The sequence below is a fragment of the Chroicocephalus ridibundus genome, chromosome 14 (assembly GCF_963924245.1).
Source record: "Chroicocephalus ridibundus chromosome 14, bChrRid1.1, whole genome shotgun sequence".
NCBI lineage: Eukaryota > Metazoa > Chordata > Aves > Charadriiformes > Laridae > Chroicocephalus > Chroicocephalus ridibundus.
The window spans coordinates 15,168,451-15,189,695 of record NC_086297.1 but is presented as its reverse complement, the minus strand read 5'-3'; the positions used below and the strand labels follow the sequence as shown (position 1 = coordinate 15,189,695).

General features: G+C 43.6%; 1 protein-coding gene across 7 annotated transcripts; it reads right to left on the bottom strand.

The window, feature by feature from the left end:
- Window positions 1-3,868: 3,868 nt before the first annotated feature.
- Window positions 3,869-19,294, bottom strand: LOC134523336 (myosin heavy chain, skeletal muscle, adult-like). Of its 7 annotated transcripts, none has more exons than XM_063352159.1 (38): window positions 19,091-19,294; window positions 18,859-19,002; window positions 18,609-18,765; window positions 18,250-18,277; window positions 18,038-18,152; window positions 17,852-17,944; window positions 16,882-16,945; window positions 16,619-16,717; window positions 16,413-16,516; window positions 16,190-16,328; window positions 14,851-14,982; window positions 14,619-14,755; window positions 13,742-13,912; window positions 13,065-13,374; window positions 12,887-12,972; window positions 12,275-12,362; window positions 12,067-12,184; window positions 11,769-11,892; window positions 11,541-11,677; window positions 11,184-11,439; window positions 9,978-10,220; window positions 9,581-9,757; window positions 9,350-9,495; window positions 9,172-9,262; window positions 8,691-9,080; window positions 8,321-8,447; window positions 8,098-8,216; window positions 7,628-7,824; window positions 7,037-7,220; window positions 6,785-6,950; window positions 6,498-6,622; window positions 5,995-6,303; window positions 5,647-5,850; window positions 5,159-5,284; window positions 4,889-5,059; window positions 4,698-4,802; window positions 4,460-4,555; window positions 3,869-4,048 (listed from the first exon to the last, which is right to left on the bottom strand). In XM_063352159.1, the coding sequence occupies exons 1-38, from the start codon at window positions 19,292-19,294 to the stop codon at window positions 3,893-3,895; spliced, it is 5,838 nt and encodes a 1,945-aa protein (XP_063208229.1). In that variant the 3' UTR covers window positions 3,869-3,892. The 7 variants fall into 7 exon arrangements, with proteins under 7 accessions (XP_063208229.1, XP_063208233.1, XP_063208235.1 ...); XM_063352163.1 differs by having other exon boundaries at window positions 12,887-12,970; window positions 13,075-13,374; XM_063352165.1 differs by having other exon boundaries at window positions 13,080-13,374.
- Between the last annotated feature and the right edge of the window lie 1,951 nt (window positions 19,295-21,245).

Sequence of the window (21,245 nt, the reverse complement as noted above, 5' to 3'; positions counted from 1 at the left end):
TTCTTTCTTTCTTTCTTTCTTTCTTTCTTTCTTTCTTTCTTTCTTTCTTTCTTTCTTTCTTTCTTTCTTTCTTTCTTTCTTTCTTTCTTTCTTTCTTTCTTTCTTTCTTTCTTTCTTTCTTTCTTTCTTTCTTTCTTTCTTTCTTTCTTTCTTTCTCTGTCTCTCATTCTTTCACCCACCTTTTCTACATCTCCCTCTTCTCTCCCTCTTTTTTGCTTCCTCTTTCCCTGTTCTTCTCCTTTTCTGTCATCGGGAAGGAATGTAATTTTGGGCCAAGACAATGCTTCTATGGCCTGAGGCATGACCAGTAAGTAGAAAATGGGAAAGCTGAATCTAACGCTGTTGGCAAGAAGTCTCTGTAAGGAACTTCTTTCTGCAGGTCAGAGATACTTTCTCCGTGTCTTTGCGCCTCTCACAGGGCTGATGTTTTTGTGCTCAGGAGACACACCACACTCTTTCTTGCCCAAGCTGTTTAAGGTCAGAGAATTCATTATCAGTGCAGGCGGGGGAAGATGTGAAGCAGCCCTGCAGAAAAAGACTTGGGTGTACTGGTGGGTGAAAAACTGGACATGAGCCAACATTGTGCACTCGCAGCCCAGAAGGCCAATCGCATCCTGGGCTGCATCAGAAGAACCATGACCAGCAGATCCAGAGGGGTGATTCTCCCCCTCTACTCTGCTCTCGTGAGACCTCACCTGGAGTACTGCGTGCAGCTCTGGAGCCCTCAGCACAAGAAGGACATGGACCTGTTGGAGTGGGTCCAGAGGAGGCCATGAAGATGATCAAAGGGCTGGAGCCCCTCTGCTGTGAGGACAGGCTGCGAGAGTTGGGGTTGTTGAGCCTGGAGAAGGCTCCAGGGAGACCTTATAGTGGCCTTCTGGCACCTGAAGGGGGCCTACAGGAAAGCTGGGGAGGGGCTGTTTGCAAGGGCATGTAGCGATAGGACGACGGGCAATGGTTTTAAATGAGAGCAGGGCAGGTTTAGGTCAGACATCAGGGAGAAGTTCTTTCCACTGAGGGTGGGGAGACACGGGCCCAGGCTGACCAGGGAGGTGGTGGAGGCCCCACCCCTGGAGACATTCAAGGCCAGGCTTGATGAGGCTCTGAGCAACCTGATCTAGTTAAAGATGTCCCTGCTGACTGCAGGGGGCTTGGACTAGATGACCTTTAAAGGTCCCTTCCAAACCAACACTTTCTATGATTCTAACTCTGTTGTCCACATGTGGCAGCAGCTCTAGTGGAGTTGCATCTATTTTAAACCTCCTCTTAGAGATGTTCCTTTATGCCTGTTATGGACCCATGCTTTTCCCAAGATCAGTTACCTTTGCATCAGCACTTCTCAGGTCACAAGCAGCCTGACTCCAGAAATAGCGTGTCAATGCAAAATGACTCCTGCCCTCCAGTTAAGGCAGCAAATCACAAAGTGAGGAGAAATTAGTTTTCCTTACCCCTCCCATTAATATTCCACCCTGATTCTAAGAAGTCTCCAATCCTGCTTTCCGGGATGGCTGGTGGCGAGCCCAGGTCAGCCCGGTGCAACCTGTGGGACTTCTCTCCATTTCCCCCATTGCAGCGTGAAGCAGATAATCGTACCAAGTTGTTGTCATTTAAGGAACCCGCAAAGTTGTCTTCACCAGCTGATCGTTTAGGAACAAATTCTCAAGCCATAACTTCTTACAGGTAAGAGATGAGCCCCAACATTTTCAAGTGCTTCAAGTGCATCATGATTCTTACACAGTCAGGCCAGGTTGTGCCTTATGGATGGTCATTGTCATATTGTCCAAGGGTAACAGGGAATTTAGGCATCCAAATATGGTCCCCAAAGTTGTTGTCGTATTTGCTAGTCAGTCAGCAGGTTGAAAAACGTACCCATGGAGCTAGAAATACTTCTCCACGCTTTTACTGAGCCACAGTTGCACTACACTGACCTTGGAATTAAGCTTTTGGGGGTTGGTTGTCTGTTTATTTGTTTAAGGAAATGTGTGCTTTAGTAACAACAAAATGCTTTTGCTTCCTCTCAAGGTGTTCAAAGGTTTTGTCTGGAAAAGAAAGAATCCCACCTATTTCTTGGGAGCATAATGTGGGAAGGGAGAGAGGTGGTTTCCCTTCTTCGGTGCCCAGATATCGCTGGCGCCGATGCAGCTTTCACAGCTTCACACATAAAGATGCTGTCCCTCAAGAGCATCACTTACAGTGATACAGGAGTCAACACAGGGTGTCACCTTTTCCTTAAATACATTTAGCTGTTGCCTAGCAAAGTACTTCCATGTTTAGTTATAACACGGCAGGATTTCTTGGGTGCATTCCTCAGCATGCTTGGGAGAATGAAGACCTCCTAATCCTGAATGCTGTTGCTGCAAACACACAGTGCAAACGGCTTCCTGCCTGCTGTCTCCTCCCTACCTCCCCTCCAACACCTCCAGCTCTTTTCCCCAGCAACCTCACAGCTTCCTGAAGTACTCCCTGGAAACGTAGCGGTGTAGAACTCGCCAGGAACCTGGAGGGAGCCATGTGTCCCTGTAGTGAGAGAGAGCCAAGCCTCCTTCACCACACTTGACATCTGCTTGTAGAATCTGCCCTTTAGCAGCACACGATGCACCAGTGTCCAGTGCTGCCGCCGTGGCTGTTCTGTATTTTAAGTACTGTTTCTTGCCTTGCAGGAGACAGGCTGTCACTTATTTAAAACTTTAGACCAGCAGACATTGTGTAGGTGACTTGTTTCTTCTCTATCCATCCCGGATGCCGTTAGTATCTCCATTCCAACTCTTCCATTTCTGCAAGTGGTAGGACACTGTTTGGCATTATCACCTATGCTTTTTTCTTCCATAAATTGCTAGAGTTTGTGATTTCGTTAAAGGTATGTTGTCCCCAGAGTTCTTCCCACTTGAGGTCTTATCTTACATGATGAAAACTAGTTCCTTTAGCTTTTTGTATTTATACATAACTCCACATTATTCGTTGTCACAAATACTTACTATAGTCCTATTTAAATATTTCTGTACTGAAAAACACTATACAGTACTACAGCAGTTCCAAGCTTGTTCTGGTGGTTCTTCATGTTACGTTCTTTGGGTTTTATCTGATAGGGAGTTCTCTTGTTCACTCTTACTTCTACCAATCTGCTCACCCATCTCCATTTCGTTTACGACAGGAGCATTCTGTCTTAATATTGACTATTCTATCTGTAACTAATTCTACCTAACTATCTATCTCCAAATACCTTATTTGTTTTGTTTTAGAAGTTATTTTTAATCATTTTTTATATAAAAAAGGTCTGCCTGATTGTTAATTTTGCCCGCCCTCTAGAGTTCATGGCTTTCACGTGCCTTGTTCAAAGGAAGCATAAGTGCCTGCATGAGGACATCTGGATGCCTTTTGGGCTCAAGATTTTTTTTATTGGGTAACTAGCTTCTAAATCCAACTTGCCAAAGTGAGAATGAGACCAGCAAAAAGAACCTCATTTGCACACATTTACGAAGAGGAATCCCCAAGGCAGAAACATTTTTGCTGTGCCAGGACAGACAAGGTAATTATCCTGCCTTTGTCTTGACCCTCTCCTCTTGCCAGTATGGGAATTAAATTAGTGGTATTCCCTATTAAGTGTTGTAATAGGAGACAGTGGGAAAATACTGGACATGGGATAATAAAAGCTCAACTGCTATGCAAGGGTTAAAGTGAAATAAAATGTTTCATTTGAAAATGCCAAAACTTAAGTAGCTGCAGAATTGAATTATTACAACCAAAACCACTGTTTCTGTTGTGTTAGCAAAGGAATCTAAGGTCTTTATTCTCTAGACATTGACATGGTTACAAAGATTCATTGCAGAAGAAAGTGACTGAGAGGTTCACATTTTGTGCAGCCCCCAGGTCACTTTGTTGCCTCAGGACATCCTCACTCTTCCTCTCCTATCTTCTTGCTGTGAAACTCCCGACTCTTCACTCGGAGCTTGTTGACCTGCGACTCTGCAATGTCAGCCCGCTCCTCGGCTTCCTCCAGCTCGTGCTGGATCTTGCGGAACTTGGAGAGGTTGACATTGGAGAGCTCCTCCTGTGCGGGGAGAGGGAGTCGGTGGTGAGGAGCCCAGGGCAGGGGTTTCGCTCCTCCTGCGCCTCCTCCCTGGGGGGATGCCTGGGCCTCCATCCCCCACCCCCCACTACTTACACATAAGCCTCGCACAGACCTCCTCACCCTCCCTTCTTCAGGACCCCACTGGGACAAGCTTCACCAGTACTGTGTCTCTCTTGAGGAGCTATTTTGTCAATCACAGTTGTCATTTGTGTACTTAGTCTCCCATTTGTTTGGTGCTCAGAAATGAGGGGGGTTTATCTGGATGAACAAGACCCTAAAACCCTTAAATGTTGATCACTGGCATTTTCCAGGTTTCTGATAATCATCTCCTTAGCCCCTGTGTGACACTCACAGAAAGCAATACTTGCCTATTCTTCAAGCAATACTTACAGCCTCCTCAGCTTGTCTCTTGTAGGATTTCACCTTCATTTGCAGCTTGTCCACCAGATCCTGGAGCCTCAGAATATTCTTACGGTCTTCCTCAGACTAGAGGCATTGGCAAGCAGGAAAGAGAGTGAATAATTGCTTTCTGCACACCACAAAATAACATTTCCCCTTGGAGTTCATGTGAAAAGCTATAGCTTCCTGGGATGAGTCTGTGTCAGCCCAAGGAGGCCTCCTGCCGTACCTGGTAGGTCAGCTCCTTCACCCTCCTCTCATACTTGCGCACCCCCTTCACGGCTTCAGCGCTGCGCTTCTGCTCAGCATCAACCTCCCCTTCCAGCTCCCGCACCTGCAATGAGAAGCCCATCTTTGGAGCTTCCCTGGTATCTCTCCAAGGCACGTGCTCACTCCTGCACAAATAAAAGCCCTACGCACTCTGGCCTCCAGCTTCTGGATTTGCTTCTTGCCTCCCTTCAGTGCCAACTGCTCGGCCTCATCCAGACGAAGCTGCAGGTCCTTCACCGTCTGGTCCAGGTTCTTCTTCATCCTCTCCAGGTGGGCGCTGGTGTCCTGCTCCTTCTTCAGCTCTTCTGCCATCATGGCTGCCTGATGAGAGCAAAGAGGCAAAGCCGTTTTTGGGGCTGGAGACATTCTCGGGGAGAATACATCCACCACCAGCAGCAGGGAAAGGATCTCCCGACTCACATCTGTGATGGCCTTCTTGGCCTTCTCTTCAGCATTGCGGGCTTCCTGGATCGTATCCTCCATTTCACCCTGGATTTGGGCAATGTCTGTTTCCAGCTTCTTCTTGGTGTTGATCAAGCTGGTGTTCTGTTGAACAACAACAAATATCGTCCAGTTGGCTCCCAAACAGAACACTTATTTCAGAAATTTACTGTTTAAATTTAAAGTGATCATCTAGATATCCAATAATAGCATCCTTCTTGCAATGATGCATCTTGTCAGGTCATACAGAGGTGGATAGCAGAGACTTAGCATTTTAAGAAGCACTTCTGACTCCTGTGAATGCAATCCTAGTCGTTTAGCTACAAACCACTTCTTTGTACAAGTGTAATGATTCTGGCTCCTGGATAACCTTTTCATTGCAAGAGATGATTTAAGAATTTACACAGATGAAAAATTTGGAAAGGGAAAAAAAAGGCCCTTGAGATTTTGAATCTCGTGAATCTAACCTGAGTGTGGAGGAGCTGAACTCTCTCACTTGCATCCATCAGTTCCTGCTCAGCCACTTTCCTGGAGCGCTCCGTCTGCTCCAGGGCTGCCCGTAGCTCCTCAATTTCAGCCTGCAGCAGGTTTGCTCTGCGCTCCACCATGGCCACCTGCTCCTTCAGGTCCTCCTGTGTCCTGAGAGCGTCATCCAAGTGTATCTGGGTATCCTGGTAAGAGAGACAAGACAGATTGTGACGTGTATTTTTCCTAATTTCCTATTTTCTCACCAATATAGTGCTGATAGAACTGTAGAACAGGAAATTTTTTAGCTGCATCAGAAAGCAGTCAGCACCTGTTCCGCTGTGCTATACCTTTAGTACCGCCTGTGTGTTTCTCAGGTTCTTTTGTGCCTCTGCTGCCACGCGGTTGGCATGGCTCAGCTGGATCTCCATTTCGTTCAGGTCTCCCTCCATCTTCTTCTTCAGCCGCAGGGCTTCATTCCTGCTCCTGATCTCAGCGTCCAGGGTGCTCTGCATGGACTCCACAATTCTGAGGTGGTTTCTCTTCATCTGGTCGATCTCCTCATCTTTCTCTGCTATCTTCCTGTCAATCTCAGACTTCACCTGGTTGAGCTCAAGCTGGAGGCGCAGGATCTTCCCCTCTTCGTGTTCTAGGGAGGCCTGCACAAGTGCACACAAACATTTGTAACATTGATGGAGCTATTGCTTGCTTTCTAGTTAATTAGAGCATGCTTCAGAAAACCTCAGCTGGCTGCACTCCCCAGCCAGAAGAGGGTAGGACCAAGCAGTTTTTAGCCAATGTTTCCCCATTGCCCCTATTTTTAGTGCAGAGACCAGTGATTACGGGCATGTACCTCAGCTTCCTCCAGAGCAGCCTGGATTTCAGATTTCTCCTGCTCAATCTGCTTCTTGACTTTCTCCAGCTCATGAATTGCCTTTCCACCCTCAGCAATCTGCTCCGTGAGGTCGGAAATCTCCTCTGCAAGGAAGGGTGAAACGTGCAATGGTCAGGCACAGCGCTGAATGGGAAGGGCCCTGGTGATAAGCATCTTCTTGTCACTGCAGGGCCAGACCCGTTCAGTGTGGCTGAAAGACAAGCTTGTGAGAAAGTCCTGCCAGGAGCCGAGGAACGGGGACTTACGCTGCAAGTTCTTGTTCTCACGCTTCAGCGTTTCCAGGTGGTCCAAGGACTCCTCATAGGCATTCTTCATCTTAAACAGCTCTGTGCTGAGAGAGCGAGACTCCTTCTGGGAGGCTTCCAGCTCAGCCTGCGTTTCCTCATACTTCTGCTTCCACTCTGCCAGGATCTGAAGAGAAACGGGGCGTGAGTATGGCTGTGGCAATCAGGAGGGGACGCTCTGCCCAGGAGCCCCAGGCCTGGAGCCCAAAACACCTTGTCAAAGTTCTTCTGCTTCTTATCCAGTGCTGCGCAGGCAGCATTCGATCGCTCCACGTCAATCATCAGGTCCTCCACCTCATTCTGCAGCCTCTGCTTTGTCTTTTCCAGGGAGGCACATTTGGCATTGACGGCTTCAACGTGTTCCTCAGCATCCTGCAGGCGCTGTGCCAGCTTCTTCCTGAGGGGTGGTAAGCATAGCTCATGGTTTGAGTGCAAACGGTAGGCTGTGATGTATGACTGATGAGCTTTTCATAACAGGGCATTTTGCCACTTCATTGAGTACGTGTCCTATGCACAGACAGTCCTCTCCCAGCCAGTAATTGTTTTCCCAGCTCTGCTTCCCAGGTTTAAAGAACCAGTGTAGCTTCTGTATCTACTATCTACAGGTTATCTGTATCATTCTCTGGGTCAGGGAATATTTTCATCTCCATTTCCTAAACAACAGCCTTTAAAGGATATACTTTACCTCAGGCTTTACCGGGCCCCAAAGCACAGATTTAACTTTTTATGACAATATTGCAGTTGTGTCTTCAAATTTCCCTTCTTAATCTACCCCTTTTTTGCTTCCCACCTTTCCCCACGTACTTGGCCTCCTCCAGCTCCTCCGTGCGCTGAATGGCATCCGTCTCGTATTTGGTTCTCCACTGGGCCACTTCGCTGTTGGCCTTGGACAGGGCACGCTGCAGCTCCCCCTTGGCCTCCTGCTCCTCCTCATATTGTTCCCGCAGCAAGTCACAGTCGTGGCGAGCAGACTGCAAGGCGTGGGCCAGGGCACTCTTGGCCTGGGTAGAGAGTAGGATTGGGGCAAGAATGGTAAAGATCCTGGGAAATATCTTCCGATGAATTAATTTAACACAGAGCACAGAGCTGCTGGGAGGGTGTAGGTGTTTGCAATGGAGGAGAGAGGTAAGCCTGGAGGAAACAATCCACTAATAACACTCCCCGAGAAATTAAAATCTTCTCCCAGTATGGCTTGTGCTAAGCAGACCCTGTCCCCAGTAGCCAGTGTGGAGTTAAAAGTGCTTTCAGTGGCCAGCTGTAGGAAAAGTCATCACCTTTATCTCTTCCTCTAAGTGCCTTTTGAGTTCCTCAATCTGTTGGGTGAAAGCCTGCTTGCCTCTTGACAGCTGAGAAATCAGAGCATCTTTCTCCTCCACCTGCCGCGAATATTCACCTGGGAAAGCACACAGAAAGGAAGTATTTTCATTGTCATTCTTGACCCAAACCAACTCTTTTAGGATGCTCTCCCATTCCTCAGCACAAAGGAGGCTCTCGCACCTGATTCTGTCTGCAGACGAGCTCTTTGAGCACTGAGGTCATTGATCATGCGCTGATGCTCTTCTTCTTTTGTCTTAATCTCACTTAGCTGGTCTTCCAGTGTGCGACACATCTTCTCCAGATTTGCCTGCGGAGATCACAGAGAACAAAAGAAGATTAGTTTCTGGACTCCTCCTTCTCTCCAGCAGCACAAATCTCACCAGAATAGTGTGAACAGACATACACGCTCTCTTCAGCTCATTGGCGTTAGAGGGTTAGAAACACAGTTCCAAAGAGAGGCAGAGAGTTATACTGGCACCTGACTATATTTTAAAAAGATATGCTGCAACACTATTTATTTTCAAGTTGATTTCAGTATATTTTTCAGTACCTTGGCTTTGGAGACAGACTCCATGTTACTGGCCAAGTCATCAATCTCCATCTTCAGCTCACTCTTCTCCTTCTCCAGCTTCTGCTTCACTCGCTGCAGGTTGTCGATCTGCTCCCCAAGCTCAGCTGTGCTGTCCGCGTGCTTCTTCCGCAGGGCGGCAGCCGTGGCCTCGTGCTGCAGCGTGGCCTCTTCGAGGTCACGACGCATCTTCTGAAACTCTGCCTCACGCTTCTTGTTCATCTCAATCTGAGCTGTGGTAGCCCCTCCTGCTTCTTCCAGGCGCTCACTGATCTCCTCGAGCTCCCTTGAGAGGTCAGCCCGATGCTTCTCTGCTTTTGCCCGAGAGGTTCGCTCTGCCTCAATTTCCTCCTCCAGTTCTTCAATACGCGCCTGGGGAACATTGGGCAGCCTTCACACCCATGCCCTCCTCCTTCCTCACCGGGGACCCAGTGGTGAAAGAGGGGAAGGAACAGAGACTTGCCTGCAGCTCCTTGATCTTCTTCTGCAATTGCATGCCCAGGGCTTGCTCATCCTCGATTTTGCTCTGGATCTGGCTGATTTCAAAGTCTTTCCTTTGGGCAAAGCAAACCATGTTAGAGCTCAAAGGAAGAAGACAAGTGCACCAGCCCAGCACTCAGGTGCCCCACAGCCACACTTACTTCTTCAGTTTCTCATCCAGCTGCTGCTTATCATTTTCCAAATCCATTATGCTGTCATGGGCCAGCTTCAGGTCTCCTTCGAGTTTCCTCTTAGCTCTCTCAAGGTCCATGCGCAGTTTCTTCTCTTGCTCCAGGGACCCTTCCAGCTAAACACAACACCACCATCAGTGTTCCACCAGCCAGGTCTAACTCCATACCTGTTCTGTTCTTGCTGTCTGCCTGTGTGCTTACATCGTCCACTTGCTGCTCCAGCTTGGTCTTGGCTTTGGTCAGCGTATTAACTTTGTCCTCTTCTGCCTGCAGGTCATCCAGTGTCTGCTGATGGGCCTCTTGGAGGGCTTTCTTCTCTTTTGTCAGCTTCACAATGGTCTCGTCTAGGGCTGCCATCTCCTCTGTGAGGTTTTTCACCTACAAATATGAGGAACTGTCAAAATTTGGTAGAAAACGTGTCTGCTGGTGCAGTGACATTTTTATTTTGCAGTATTTTGCCACGTATTTCATTTATTCTTTGGATGCTCAAACAATACCCAGCTCAAAATTTTTCAAAGCCAATATTTTTTATGGTAGTAAGCTCTTACTCTTAGACTAGTGATGTCTCGGCCCTTTCTGTGACTCCCTATGCATGTACCTTGTTTTCTGTGGCATGTTTTTCCTTCTCAACCTTGGCTAGTGTTAATTCAAGGTCATCAATATCTTTTTTCAGCTCTGAACATTCATCCTCCAGTTTTCTCTTCTTGGCAGTCAGCTCAGCATTAATTTCTTCTTCATCCTCAGCCCTTTCTGTCACCTCCTTTACTTTGGCTTCCAGCTGGATTTTGGTTTTGATGAGCTGATCACACCTCTCCTCAGCATCAGCCAAAGCATCAGCTTCCTGGTGGGAAAATACAGGACGGGTTATTTAATGATGAAGGACCAGATGTGCATCAGATCAACATTTGGGATTACTTTTTGGGAAAAGATTAGTGTGCAATTATATTACAAATCACAAATTTAGAGTAAGTTTTTAATAATTTTTATATTTTTCTGTCCTCAACATCAGATACTGTAGCTAGCTCCATTACATTTCACATTGTTTATTTCAGGTATGTCACAGGGTTACTTGGATTTAATTAATGTTACTTTTTTCTCCCTTAGAAGGTGATTGTATTTTATAATGTGGAAAGTAATTTATGTGGAAGTAGTGAGAATTTTAAATAATTCCACCATTAAGAAAATATTTGAAACACTCATTAGTAGTTTTATACCTAGCCAATACAGTCAGTGGACACTAGAACAAAATTCTTCTTTCCCTGAAATGGGCACTTCAACTACAGAGTATTGCCAAAATGTTGCCCAAGTTTCCGAGAGGTCAAATGGCATTGGAGACAAACATACAAAGCTAGGACTTCGTGTTCTAGGATGTAATGGGCATCTGCATCTTCTAGGAGCAGTAGCTACAGGAACTCAGACGAGATATGCCATAAGAAATGTCACTAGGCTCTTTATTTTGTCTACAGAATTAAGGCAGAGTAGTTGGCCAACTGAATCACTGTCTCAACTCTACTAAATACACTACAGTAACTACAATGAGGCTTTGTCGTGAACGCAAATGGAGATATCTACCTGTGGGCATTAAGACTACATAGTCATTCCTTAGCTTAAACTCTATTTTGTAATAGTGAGATTGAGAGGGGAAAGAATGAGACCTGAATTTTACCTTTAGTTACATCGTATTCAGCTTAAAATATTTTGTAAGGCAGTTTAGCTTGCAATTTGAGCGTTCCATAGTATGAAAGAAGAGTTCAATCTTAATTACTAATTTTCCCTCTATAAAAAATAAAATAATGTTGCTCACGGCCTGCACTTGGAGCTGCAGATCGTTTTTCTCCTGCACCAGTTTCACCATTTTCTCCTCCAGCTCCTTCCTCTTTGCCTCAGACTTTGCAAGCTCTTCCTTGGTTTTCTCAAATTCTTCCTTCATGTTGGCCATCTCCTTCTCCGATTCTGCGCTTTTCAGCAAGGGCTTGATCTTGAAGAAGAGCTTCATCCAGGGCCAGTGCTTGACGTTCATGAATGCACGAATGTTGTACTGGATGCAGAAGATGGACTCCCTGAAGCATAATTCAAGTATACATTGAATATTTTCAATATGACAAGTGTCAACACTTTCCCCCAAGTACAGTGACGTTAACTGAAGATGAGGAATGTCTACCTCCTCTCCACCATTCTCTGGTACTCCACTCTCATCAGGAAGCCCCTGCACCTGGCCTGTGTGCGGGTGATGAGCTGTGCCAGCTTCTCATCCCTCATCTCCTCCAGGAGTCCCAGCAGCCCAGCTTTGAAGAACACCTTGAGAAAGGGAATGTTGCAGCACATCACACTCAGGTAGAGCAAAGCACAGGCACACAGGGCCTGACAGTGGATCAAGGAGGGTTTGTACCTTGGTGTGACCAAATTTGTACTGGGTGTGGTCCACATCGATGGACCCAAGAAGCTTCTCAGAAGCCTTCTTGCTATCAATGAACTGTCCCTCTGGGATAGCACTGGCATTAAGCACCTTGTATCTGTGAAAAGAGAAGGAGGAAGACAAGGCTGTTTTTTCCCAATCAACACACACCAGCTACTGAACCCCACCAGCTCATATATAGCTATTTTTGACAACAGATTCCAGCCTGAATGAACCTATATGAATGAACCAACATTGCTTTTAATGATGCTGAGAAGTGCAGTGCTCTTACCTCTGTTTGAAGTCAGCATAGAGAACTCTGCTGGGGAAACCTTTCCTGCAAATTCTGATGCCTTCTAGCACGCCATTACACCGCAGCTGGTGAAGTACCAGTTCATGCTCCATGGCACCTAGAAAATCAGAGCGTAAATGAATACCACGGTTTCCAATGCAGAGAGGAATGGATGTATACAAGTTCTCTTTTTGCTTGAGCATCTTACCAGGTGTTTTTGTTTCATTTGGGATGATGCAACGGACAAAATGGGGGTGAGTGCTCCGTAGATTGGTCATCAGCTTGTTTAAGTTCTCCTATGGGATCATGTATAGCAGCATAGATTAAAGAAATGTACCTCTTTGTACTCTGTAACTAGATGCCAGGGAACTAAGACAATGACTATTATGATGAAGAAGCTTTCAAATTCAAAATTTAATTTTAATCAAACCTTCTATATACTTAACCATTCTCATAAAAAGAAAGTTTCAGATAACGCACTTTAGTGTAGAGGAAATAAAGCACCACTGTATAAAAATTTTTACGCAAGTTTTTATAAGATTAATATTTATGTTACATCCTGGATTCAGAAGAATACTTTTCACGATGAGTGTAGGTGAGCTTTTAAAAGAAAATCAGGAAGTCAGCTGAAGACCGCTTGAAAGAAATCACAAATGTGAACAGATAATTAATAGGAAAAGGCAGTGAGTAACTTCTGCTCTCTTCATACTTATTATTGTTTCATCATAAAACCAATGTCTGGAGAAGAACAGGAGTTTAGATAGCTCAGGTATGAAACCATGTTCATGTCACTTTACAGATAATGAAATTCATACTTTACCCGGAAAAGAGCTGAGACTGTCTGGAAAGAAGAACCCTTCTTCTTCCCACCCTTCTTGCCACCACCAGCGCCACCACCACTAGCCTCTTCAAGAACAAAAAGAGATTTTTAATATTATTTTTTTGTTGCTTCTTAACATATCATAAACGTTGGAAAAAAAGAATTTTGGAAAACTAACCTGTTTCTGCTCCACCATAGCTGGCAAAGAGTAAGGCCAGTGTCTTCACGGATGATTTCTGGTACAACCCAATGACAGTTTCATTCAGGGGGTCCTTGTTCTTCTCAAGCCAGCCAGTGATGTTGTAGTCTACTGTGCCAGCATAGTGCACCAGGGAGAAGTGGGCCTCAGCCTTGCCTTTGGCAGGCTTGGGCTTCTGGAAGTTGCTGGACTTGCCCAGGTGCTGGTCGTAGAGCTTGTTCTTGAAAGAGGTGTCAGTTGCCTTGGGGAACATGCACTCCTCTTCCAGGATGGAGAAGATGCCCATGGGCTGGAAGACAGTACAATAAAGAAGAGAGAATATCTATAGAATAATATGATAACAACTTGATCTTAAAAGGACTATAGTAAAAGACAGGAAGCTGAGGAATAAAACAATACCCTTGCCATGAAGAAAATTTCTTTCTAGAAAGTGAGTTTAAAAGATTCACTTGCTTGACCCACACTTTGGCACAGAGATTCAGGAATGTTTTTTATGCCAAAACACATGTTAAAAAATCAGGAGGAGAAAGACTATATTTTAAACTACTAAAACTGAATGCATGAAAGTAACGATGGAAGCAACACTTTTTTTGAATAGCATTCAACCATTTCAATTTAACATAACGAGTTCCTGAAAATACAAGACAAAAATTTACCTTCTCAATGAGTTCAATGCAGGCAGCCAGGTCCATCCCAAAGTCAATGAATGTCCATTCAATCCCTTCCTTCTTGTACTCCTCCTGCTCCAGCACGAACATGTGGTGATTGAAGAACTGTTGCAGTTTCTCATTGGTGAAGTTGATGCACAGCTGCTCCAGGCTGTTGAACTGCCCAGTGGAAAAAACAACAACAACCACCCATTGTCAACATGCACAGTTTTTAATCATTTAAAAGTCTCCCCAGTTAAAACACAACTGTATTATCAGGACCATAGCATAGCAGGACCTATATGCATCTCCCCAAAGAAATACCAACATAATGAAAATGGAAATTTTTTCCAGAGCAGATATTTCCAGTGAATCTCCTAAAATTCATAAGGTAATTTGGCATGTTTTTATTCAGCCAAAAAGATGAGTGTATGTTGTGGTCTCCAATTTTTAACCACTTGATATCTCTGACTAAACATTTACCTATTCATTCCTTGGCCTTTTAAACAATTTACACATCTTTAAACTGTTATATATTTGTCAATGTATCTCCAAATCCTAGTTCTACTCTACAACCTCTTATATAAAATTAATGTAATTATGTCAGTTTTTAAAAAAGCATTAATATTAAATTCAAACTGTTAAAATATTGCAACATATAAAATTCTATTTGCTACTTCTACACAAACAATGTAATTCTGTTCTTGTCCTGATGAAGCTTTTGAGGATTTTGCTCTGTGCTACAAAAGAAAATGAAGGATACTTTTTTTTTTCCAGAAAATTGCAAATGAGTAGCATGTTAAACCTTCAGAAGAATATTATTTGGAAGTCCTCTGATGCAGCAATCTCCACCTACAAGAGCTGTTCTCTAACCTAGAATCCTTACATCAAAGATCTCAAAGCCAGCAATGTCCAGGACACCAATGAAGTACTGTCTGGGCTGCTTCGTATCCAGCTGTTGGTTGATGCGAACAACCATCCACAGGAACATCTTCTCATAGACAGCCTTTGCCAGGGCACCCACTGAATTGTTCACCTAACATAAAGAAGAATGCAGTAGAAGGAAAGCAATAACTGGAGCAAAACATAAGTGATGCAAGACAGAGATTCCCAGTCACCACTGGTTGTTACCTGCTGCACGGTTTGACCCTTGGTCACATATTCATTTCCAACCTTGACTCGTGGGTAGCAGAGGGCCTTGAGCAGGTCTGCTGAGTTCAGACCCATCAGGTAGGCGGCTTTGTCAGCAACTAAGTAGAAGAACAAGGAGAGAGAAAAATTAAGACTAACAAGACATGCAGCATTTCGAGCGATGAACCCTTTCCAAAGCAACTGCAGTATTGAATGTCCTTGAGATCAAATTCTGCTTCCTGGATCCGAGAGGAAGCATTACAGTCACTGAAAAAAAAAAAAAATCATCTTTGTTTTGAAAACTTTTCAGAGCAGTACATCTAAATGGTATTTATTCATTCTGTGAAGATCTTCAAAGGTCTTCACAGAATCCTCTAGAAACAACATATTTATTAAAAATTCATCCTGAATCTGAAATTCATCACTTTAGTCCAAAGCTAATTGGTATCTATAAGCCAGATCACAAAGCACCAAAGTGTTAGCAGGTTGGCCACCTGAGTGTAATTCAAAATGTGCACTTGGGCTACCTGTATTCTTTGGCAGCAGCTATAAACATAAAAGGGAGCGCATTCCAAAATTAGAGGTAACAATTAAGTAGTGCCTCTTTTTGAAGACTTCTTATAGTCATAGCAGAAAGGCAGACATATTCATTCATTCAGGATCAAAACCTAAAAATTCTGTCCTGAAGCTGGCCATCTGAGAATGTTCTTCGGAAGAAGTAGATAGGGCTTAGTAATTTTAAACCATTGATGTATTATATAACATTTAAGTGATTAAGTAGTGATCTGTAAGTCAGTTCTTCCAAATCATAGTGTACCTATGCCTCACTTAGACAGGTGTTCAAATAATACTACTATGTATTGGCAGTAATGGGTTTGAATCTCCAAAGGAGAAGAAAGAAATCGAAGAAAAATTCCCTTTTAGCTGGGCAAAATTTCTAAAAAACCATATGATTTATGAAGGAGGTTTTTAACACTGAATTTAATGTCTCTATTTCCTTTAAAAGAAGCAACCAGAAATATATTTTCTGAAAAATATTTCTCCTCTCAGTTGGTCTTTAATATAAGCACACTGAGTAGGCTGTGCTATCCAGAACTGTGGTAGCCCAGGGGATAATTATGGACACATGGGCAATATATACTACAAAAAAAGATTAGGTAGTAATTGAAAAAAGGGTGTATCTTGGATGGTGGTTTCATACCTATATACTAGTTCCACGTAAATACTTTTTACACATTTCCATTGTTTTCTTTGTCCACCTTCTAAATGCTTAATTATTATTGCCACTTCTGTGTTTAATAGGTCAACCACAGACTTTGCTAATACCTTCTGTGCCATCGGGCTCTGCCTGCTCCTCTCGTTGCTTCTGCTTGAACTTCAGGTTCCCGTAGTGCATGACAGCCCCTGTCAGCTTGTAGATGGCGGTCTTTTCATCAGCAGTGAAGCCCAGGATATCAATGGCACTCTGCAAAAAATAGGACCAATAGAAGCTTTGTCTTGGAGAGATGACAATAGGTACAACATTACAACATTTTTAATTGTTACTTACATCTGTAGCCATCAACTCCTCCTGGTCGTTAATGCTGGCAACAGTGATCTCACCTTGACTCACAAATTGGTAGTCATAGGGGTTGGTGGTAATGAGGAGCATGTCTGAAAGTAAGAAGAGGGGACATGCAGTCTTAGTTTAGTCAAGCAAGTAATAATGTGAGCTGATATTCAGCAATCTTCCTCCAAGTTAGTCATTCCTCCTACCTATTAGCTCTGGCTTCTTGTTGGACATGATCTGATAAAATATGTGGTAGCTTCTTTCTGCTTTGAGCTGGAAAGTGACTCTGGACTTCTCCAGCAGATCTGGAGGGAAAATTTAATTAGAGCAAGAAGAAACAGCAAAAAAGAAAGTAGGGAGATGATGGGAAGAGAACGAGGGAAGGCAGGATAGATGGCTGAGTGAAAAGGTGTTGTATAGATACATAGGTGAATGGATGGATTGTGAACAGTTCAGGACGGTGTCTTACATGTTTCAATATCAGCAGAAGCTAGTTTTCCTGTGGCTCCAAAGTGAATTCTGATGAATTTGCCCTTTAATGGAATAAAAGATTAGCATTATATTATATGACATAAGATTAGCATTATATTATATGTCATAAGATTAGCATTATAAAAATAAACCTGAAATGAAGAGTTTTGCCATCTCAACCACTGGGCACAAGATTTCTATTTGGACACATTTTCTTAAGAATCAGCCATAATTCCAACATTAATGTAAAGTTGTCTTTTACATTTTTGACCATGAAAATAATCAACAGTGGCACAGCTGTATAGTTTATGTATACTGAATGCACAAGTGGGAGGGACTCTTCCAACTGTATTTTGCATACAGAGAGAAATGATTGAGAAATACCCATTTAACTAGTTCAGCTGCTTAAATCTGTCTTGCTGTCAAAAAAGCCATTTCACTTCTGATTATTTAAAGTTGGCATAAAGTAAACATATTATTCCAGTAGAAACTTTCTCTCCCCTCAACCCTCCCTGTTTTTTGTGCTCTTTCTTCCTCACTTTCTTTCTTCCTCTCTCCTTCTTTCATCCTTCTTTTTCTTTCTTTATCTTTCCTTTTCTCTCTCTCTTTCCCATCTTTCCAAACCTCCCTCCCTTTCTTCCTGGCATTCTGTCTCTCTGTCTTTTTGGAAATCAACAGAAATATAAGTAAAAATAAATTAAACTATTGTTTAACGCTGCAACACATTATAGAAGAAAGACCATGTGATCTGTTATTTTAATTCACATCTCAATCCAAAGCAGAATTAATTTTTTTCATAGAATACCTATTTTTGAAATCTGGAGAACTACCTTTAGGGTAAGTGGCAAAGTCATGATAAAACAGTTTAGTCTTACTCTTGAAAAAATGATGTTTCTATAACAGAAAAGATTGACGGCCACACACTCCTGTTTACTATTTTTTAGGAATCGTTTGGTTAAACAACTTACAAAGCGTGAGGAGTTGTCGTTCCTCACGGTCTTGGCATTTCCAAAGGCCTCCAGCAGTGGGTTGGCGCTGATGATTTGATCCTCAAGCGTTCCCTGCAGGACAATAATTATTGATGGTTATCCTTTCCAAAAATCATGTCAGAAACAGAGGAAAGCATTGATTCAAGCCAGTGACTATTAATTCACCTGCATTTTGCCTGACTGCTGCTCCTCCTTCTTCTTATCCCCACTCGCTGCAATTGTTGCAAAGTACTGGATGACACGCTTTGTGTTCACAGTCTTCCCTGCACCAGATTCTCCGCTGCCAAACCAAAGAGAGAAGCAGAGAGTGTGCGGTCAGGCAGGAGGTCCCCTGGCACCGGGCAGCCCCGCAGGGACCCGAGCAGGGATGTACATACGTGATCAGGATCGACTGGTTCTCGCGATCTGTGAAAGAGGCAGAAATACAGTACTTAATAAACAACACGGAAAGAATGAAACATAGTCAGGTAAGTTTAAAGTTATAAATTCCATGTTGTCAGCTTGACTTAAACTAACAAACAAACAAACAAACAAACCTTCACAGCACCTGAGAGAGTGAAGGGATGTCTTTTATTTAAAATAGTAGAAACAATGGTGAGAAGATTGTAAAACTACGATAGCACGTATGCATCATAACAATGAAAGCTTTGAAAAAGTCTCCTCATATTACTAAAACAGAGTATCGCTTCAGAGAATTTCATGGTACAATCCCTCTGAGGCAGATAGAGCCACTCACCTGTCAGCATGAACTGATAGGCGTTGTCAGAGATGGAGAAGATGTGTGGAGGGGCCTCCTGGCGCTTCTTGCCTCGGTAGGCCAACACCACCTCCGGGTTGTACACCGGCAGCCACTTGTAGGGGTTGACAGTGACGCAGAAGAGACCCGAGTAGGTCTGCGAGGAAGGGAGACGGCACGTTGGCTTCCACTTAGCCTGGCAGAGCGGTTCCTCCTAGCTACCCAAAGGCAGAGTGCTGCTGGTACTTACATAGATCATCCAGGCTGCATAACGCTCTTTGAGGTTGTACAGCACAGCGGGTTCATGGAGGTGGGTCATCATGGCCATGTCCTCAATTTTATCGTACTTGGGAGGGTTCATGGAGAAGATTTGATCATCCTTCACGGTCAGGGTCTGTCAGAGGAAGAAGGAGATGCGTGACTGTCAGCTAAGAGCCCAGAATGGGAATCAAATGGTGACCTTCGGCCTTGGCTTTACCCACCTCTCCACCTTCAGTCTTGACGGTGACCTTCCCTGTTTCTCTGCTCTGGATTGTCCCTTTCACAAAGGATTCCTTAGGATGCACCACAAAGACAGATGTCTTGGCATCAAATGGCTTGTTCTGGGCCTCAATTCTCTCCTTTTCTGACTTTCGGAGGTAAGGAGCCGCCTCTCCAAAGACGGCCATCTCAGAGTCTGATGACATGGCTGCAGTTTATGGAGGGGCTCTTCAGCAGAGAACACTGTGGAAGAGCAGATATGTTGCTCATATGTGTCCAAAAGTAAGCACTTTCATTTTTTTCTTATTTTCACATAAGAAAATATGTGAAAATATAGATACTATGTTAATACTATTCATAGATTTTTTGGAAGTAATTGTGTATTTTTATATCAGTGGGATTCAACACTTATAGAAAATGTGAAAATTATATTTTGGGAGATAGTTTAACTTAAGTTCCACTGCACTGAAACTGCATTTGAAATTATCCATAGTCACTTAATAGTCAAATATTTTGACACTGTACTATGGAGTTAAGAACCTCAAAATTCCATACAGCTGCTTAGGTACTCTTAAAATTCACTTGACATTATTATAATGCAGTTTCTTCCCAAGTGATACTAATTCAGAAAGATCAGAAGGCTTGTAGACGACCGTTGAGTGGCATACAGAAGACTCGAGCATCTTAATGGCTCAGTTTCAATCCATAAAACACTTGTATCATTGTATTAATTTTATAGAATTATTTGCTAATTTTAGTGAGTTCTTGAATCCAGGCACAAATGGCTACAATGCTTGTCAAGAGAGAAGTAATACTGTTCCAGAGCACACTAACATAGCTCCATTTCTATTACTTTCTTTTGCTTTTTTAAAATTAACATACTTTTTAGGGGAAAGAAAAGTTAAACACAAAGATTCAAAGCTCAAGTCAGGAATTTAAAAAATAAGAAATTTTACAGCCAGTATTAATTTCTCTGAAAAACTACTATTTTAATATTTTTTTCCCCAGAAAAAAAACAGTGGGTAGCTTAGGAAGACATTTAGTTATTTCTATCCTGTATAGACACAGGTACCTAAAATTTACACAGCCTTTAGTATTGTGTTTTATTTGTACTAAAATGAGACAGTAACATGATAATTCTTTATTTGTCCCTGTAGGAACAGGTGGTGGCTTACAGAGGAGGAGGGCTGCAGCTTCGAGAGAACAGGCAGAGCAGTAAAGGGAACAAACGGCAAAGTTGGGTTTTACAGAGATGACAAGCAGAGAGTAGTTCATATTACAGCTCTCTCTACACTTCTTTAGTGATTTCGTGGCAAATTTTGGATAAAATAATACATTAATTCACATGCTCTGAGACAAAGTGTTGAATTTCACACTTTTTCCTACTGTGCTCATCTCGGTCCAGTTCTACTGCTGCGACAGCAGAAATGGGAAGGAGCACACCTTGATCCCTGTTAGGTCAGTTGAACAGAAATGAAGAATTTCCCCATCAGGATTTTCTGCTCTGTCATCAGTGGTCAGAGACTTCAAACACAGCCACTTAAAGATTGGACCACATAATCTTTTGAGGTCCCTTACAATCTGGGCTGTTCTATGATTCTGTGATTTACTTGAAAACCTTAACAGCCTTGGCACCCCACCATTCTCTGCTGCAATCACACTGGGTTTGAAAATATAGGGTGAAACAGAGACCATTCACTCAGATATACAGAGATCCCACACCAAAGGATCTTTCTCTGCCCTCTAAGAATTAATAAATGAGGTTCTTACCTCTATTGACACCAGATGGGTGGCTTGCAGGCTGGCAGCTGGTAAGTACTGTAAAACAGAAATGGCAACTCCCTACTTGCTGCTGCACAGAAATCCAGAGTGAGAATGTGCAGGTGCCTTGAAAGCAGATTTAAAACCTGAGCTGAGAAATTGCCCTCCTGGAAAAGAGCGCTGGAGGCAGCAGGAATGTTGTGGCACATAAGGGCACCATCCCCTTCCTGTGAGCCTGCGGACCCCACACACTTACCTTGAAGCTTCCCGTGGAGACAGGGCAGACTTGTCGCAGGGACATTTTATATGATCTAGTCTGCAGATGCTACAGATGCCTACTCTTTCTTCGGTCAAAAAATTTTTGGCAAACCTTCTTTGGCAAAGCATTGTCTGGCA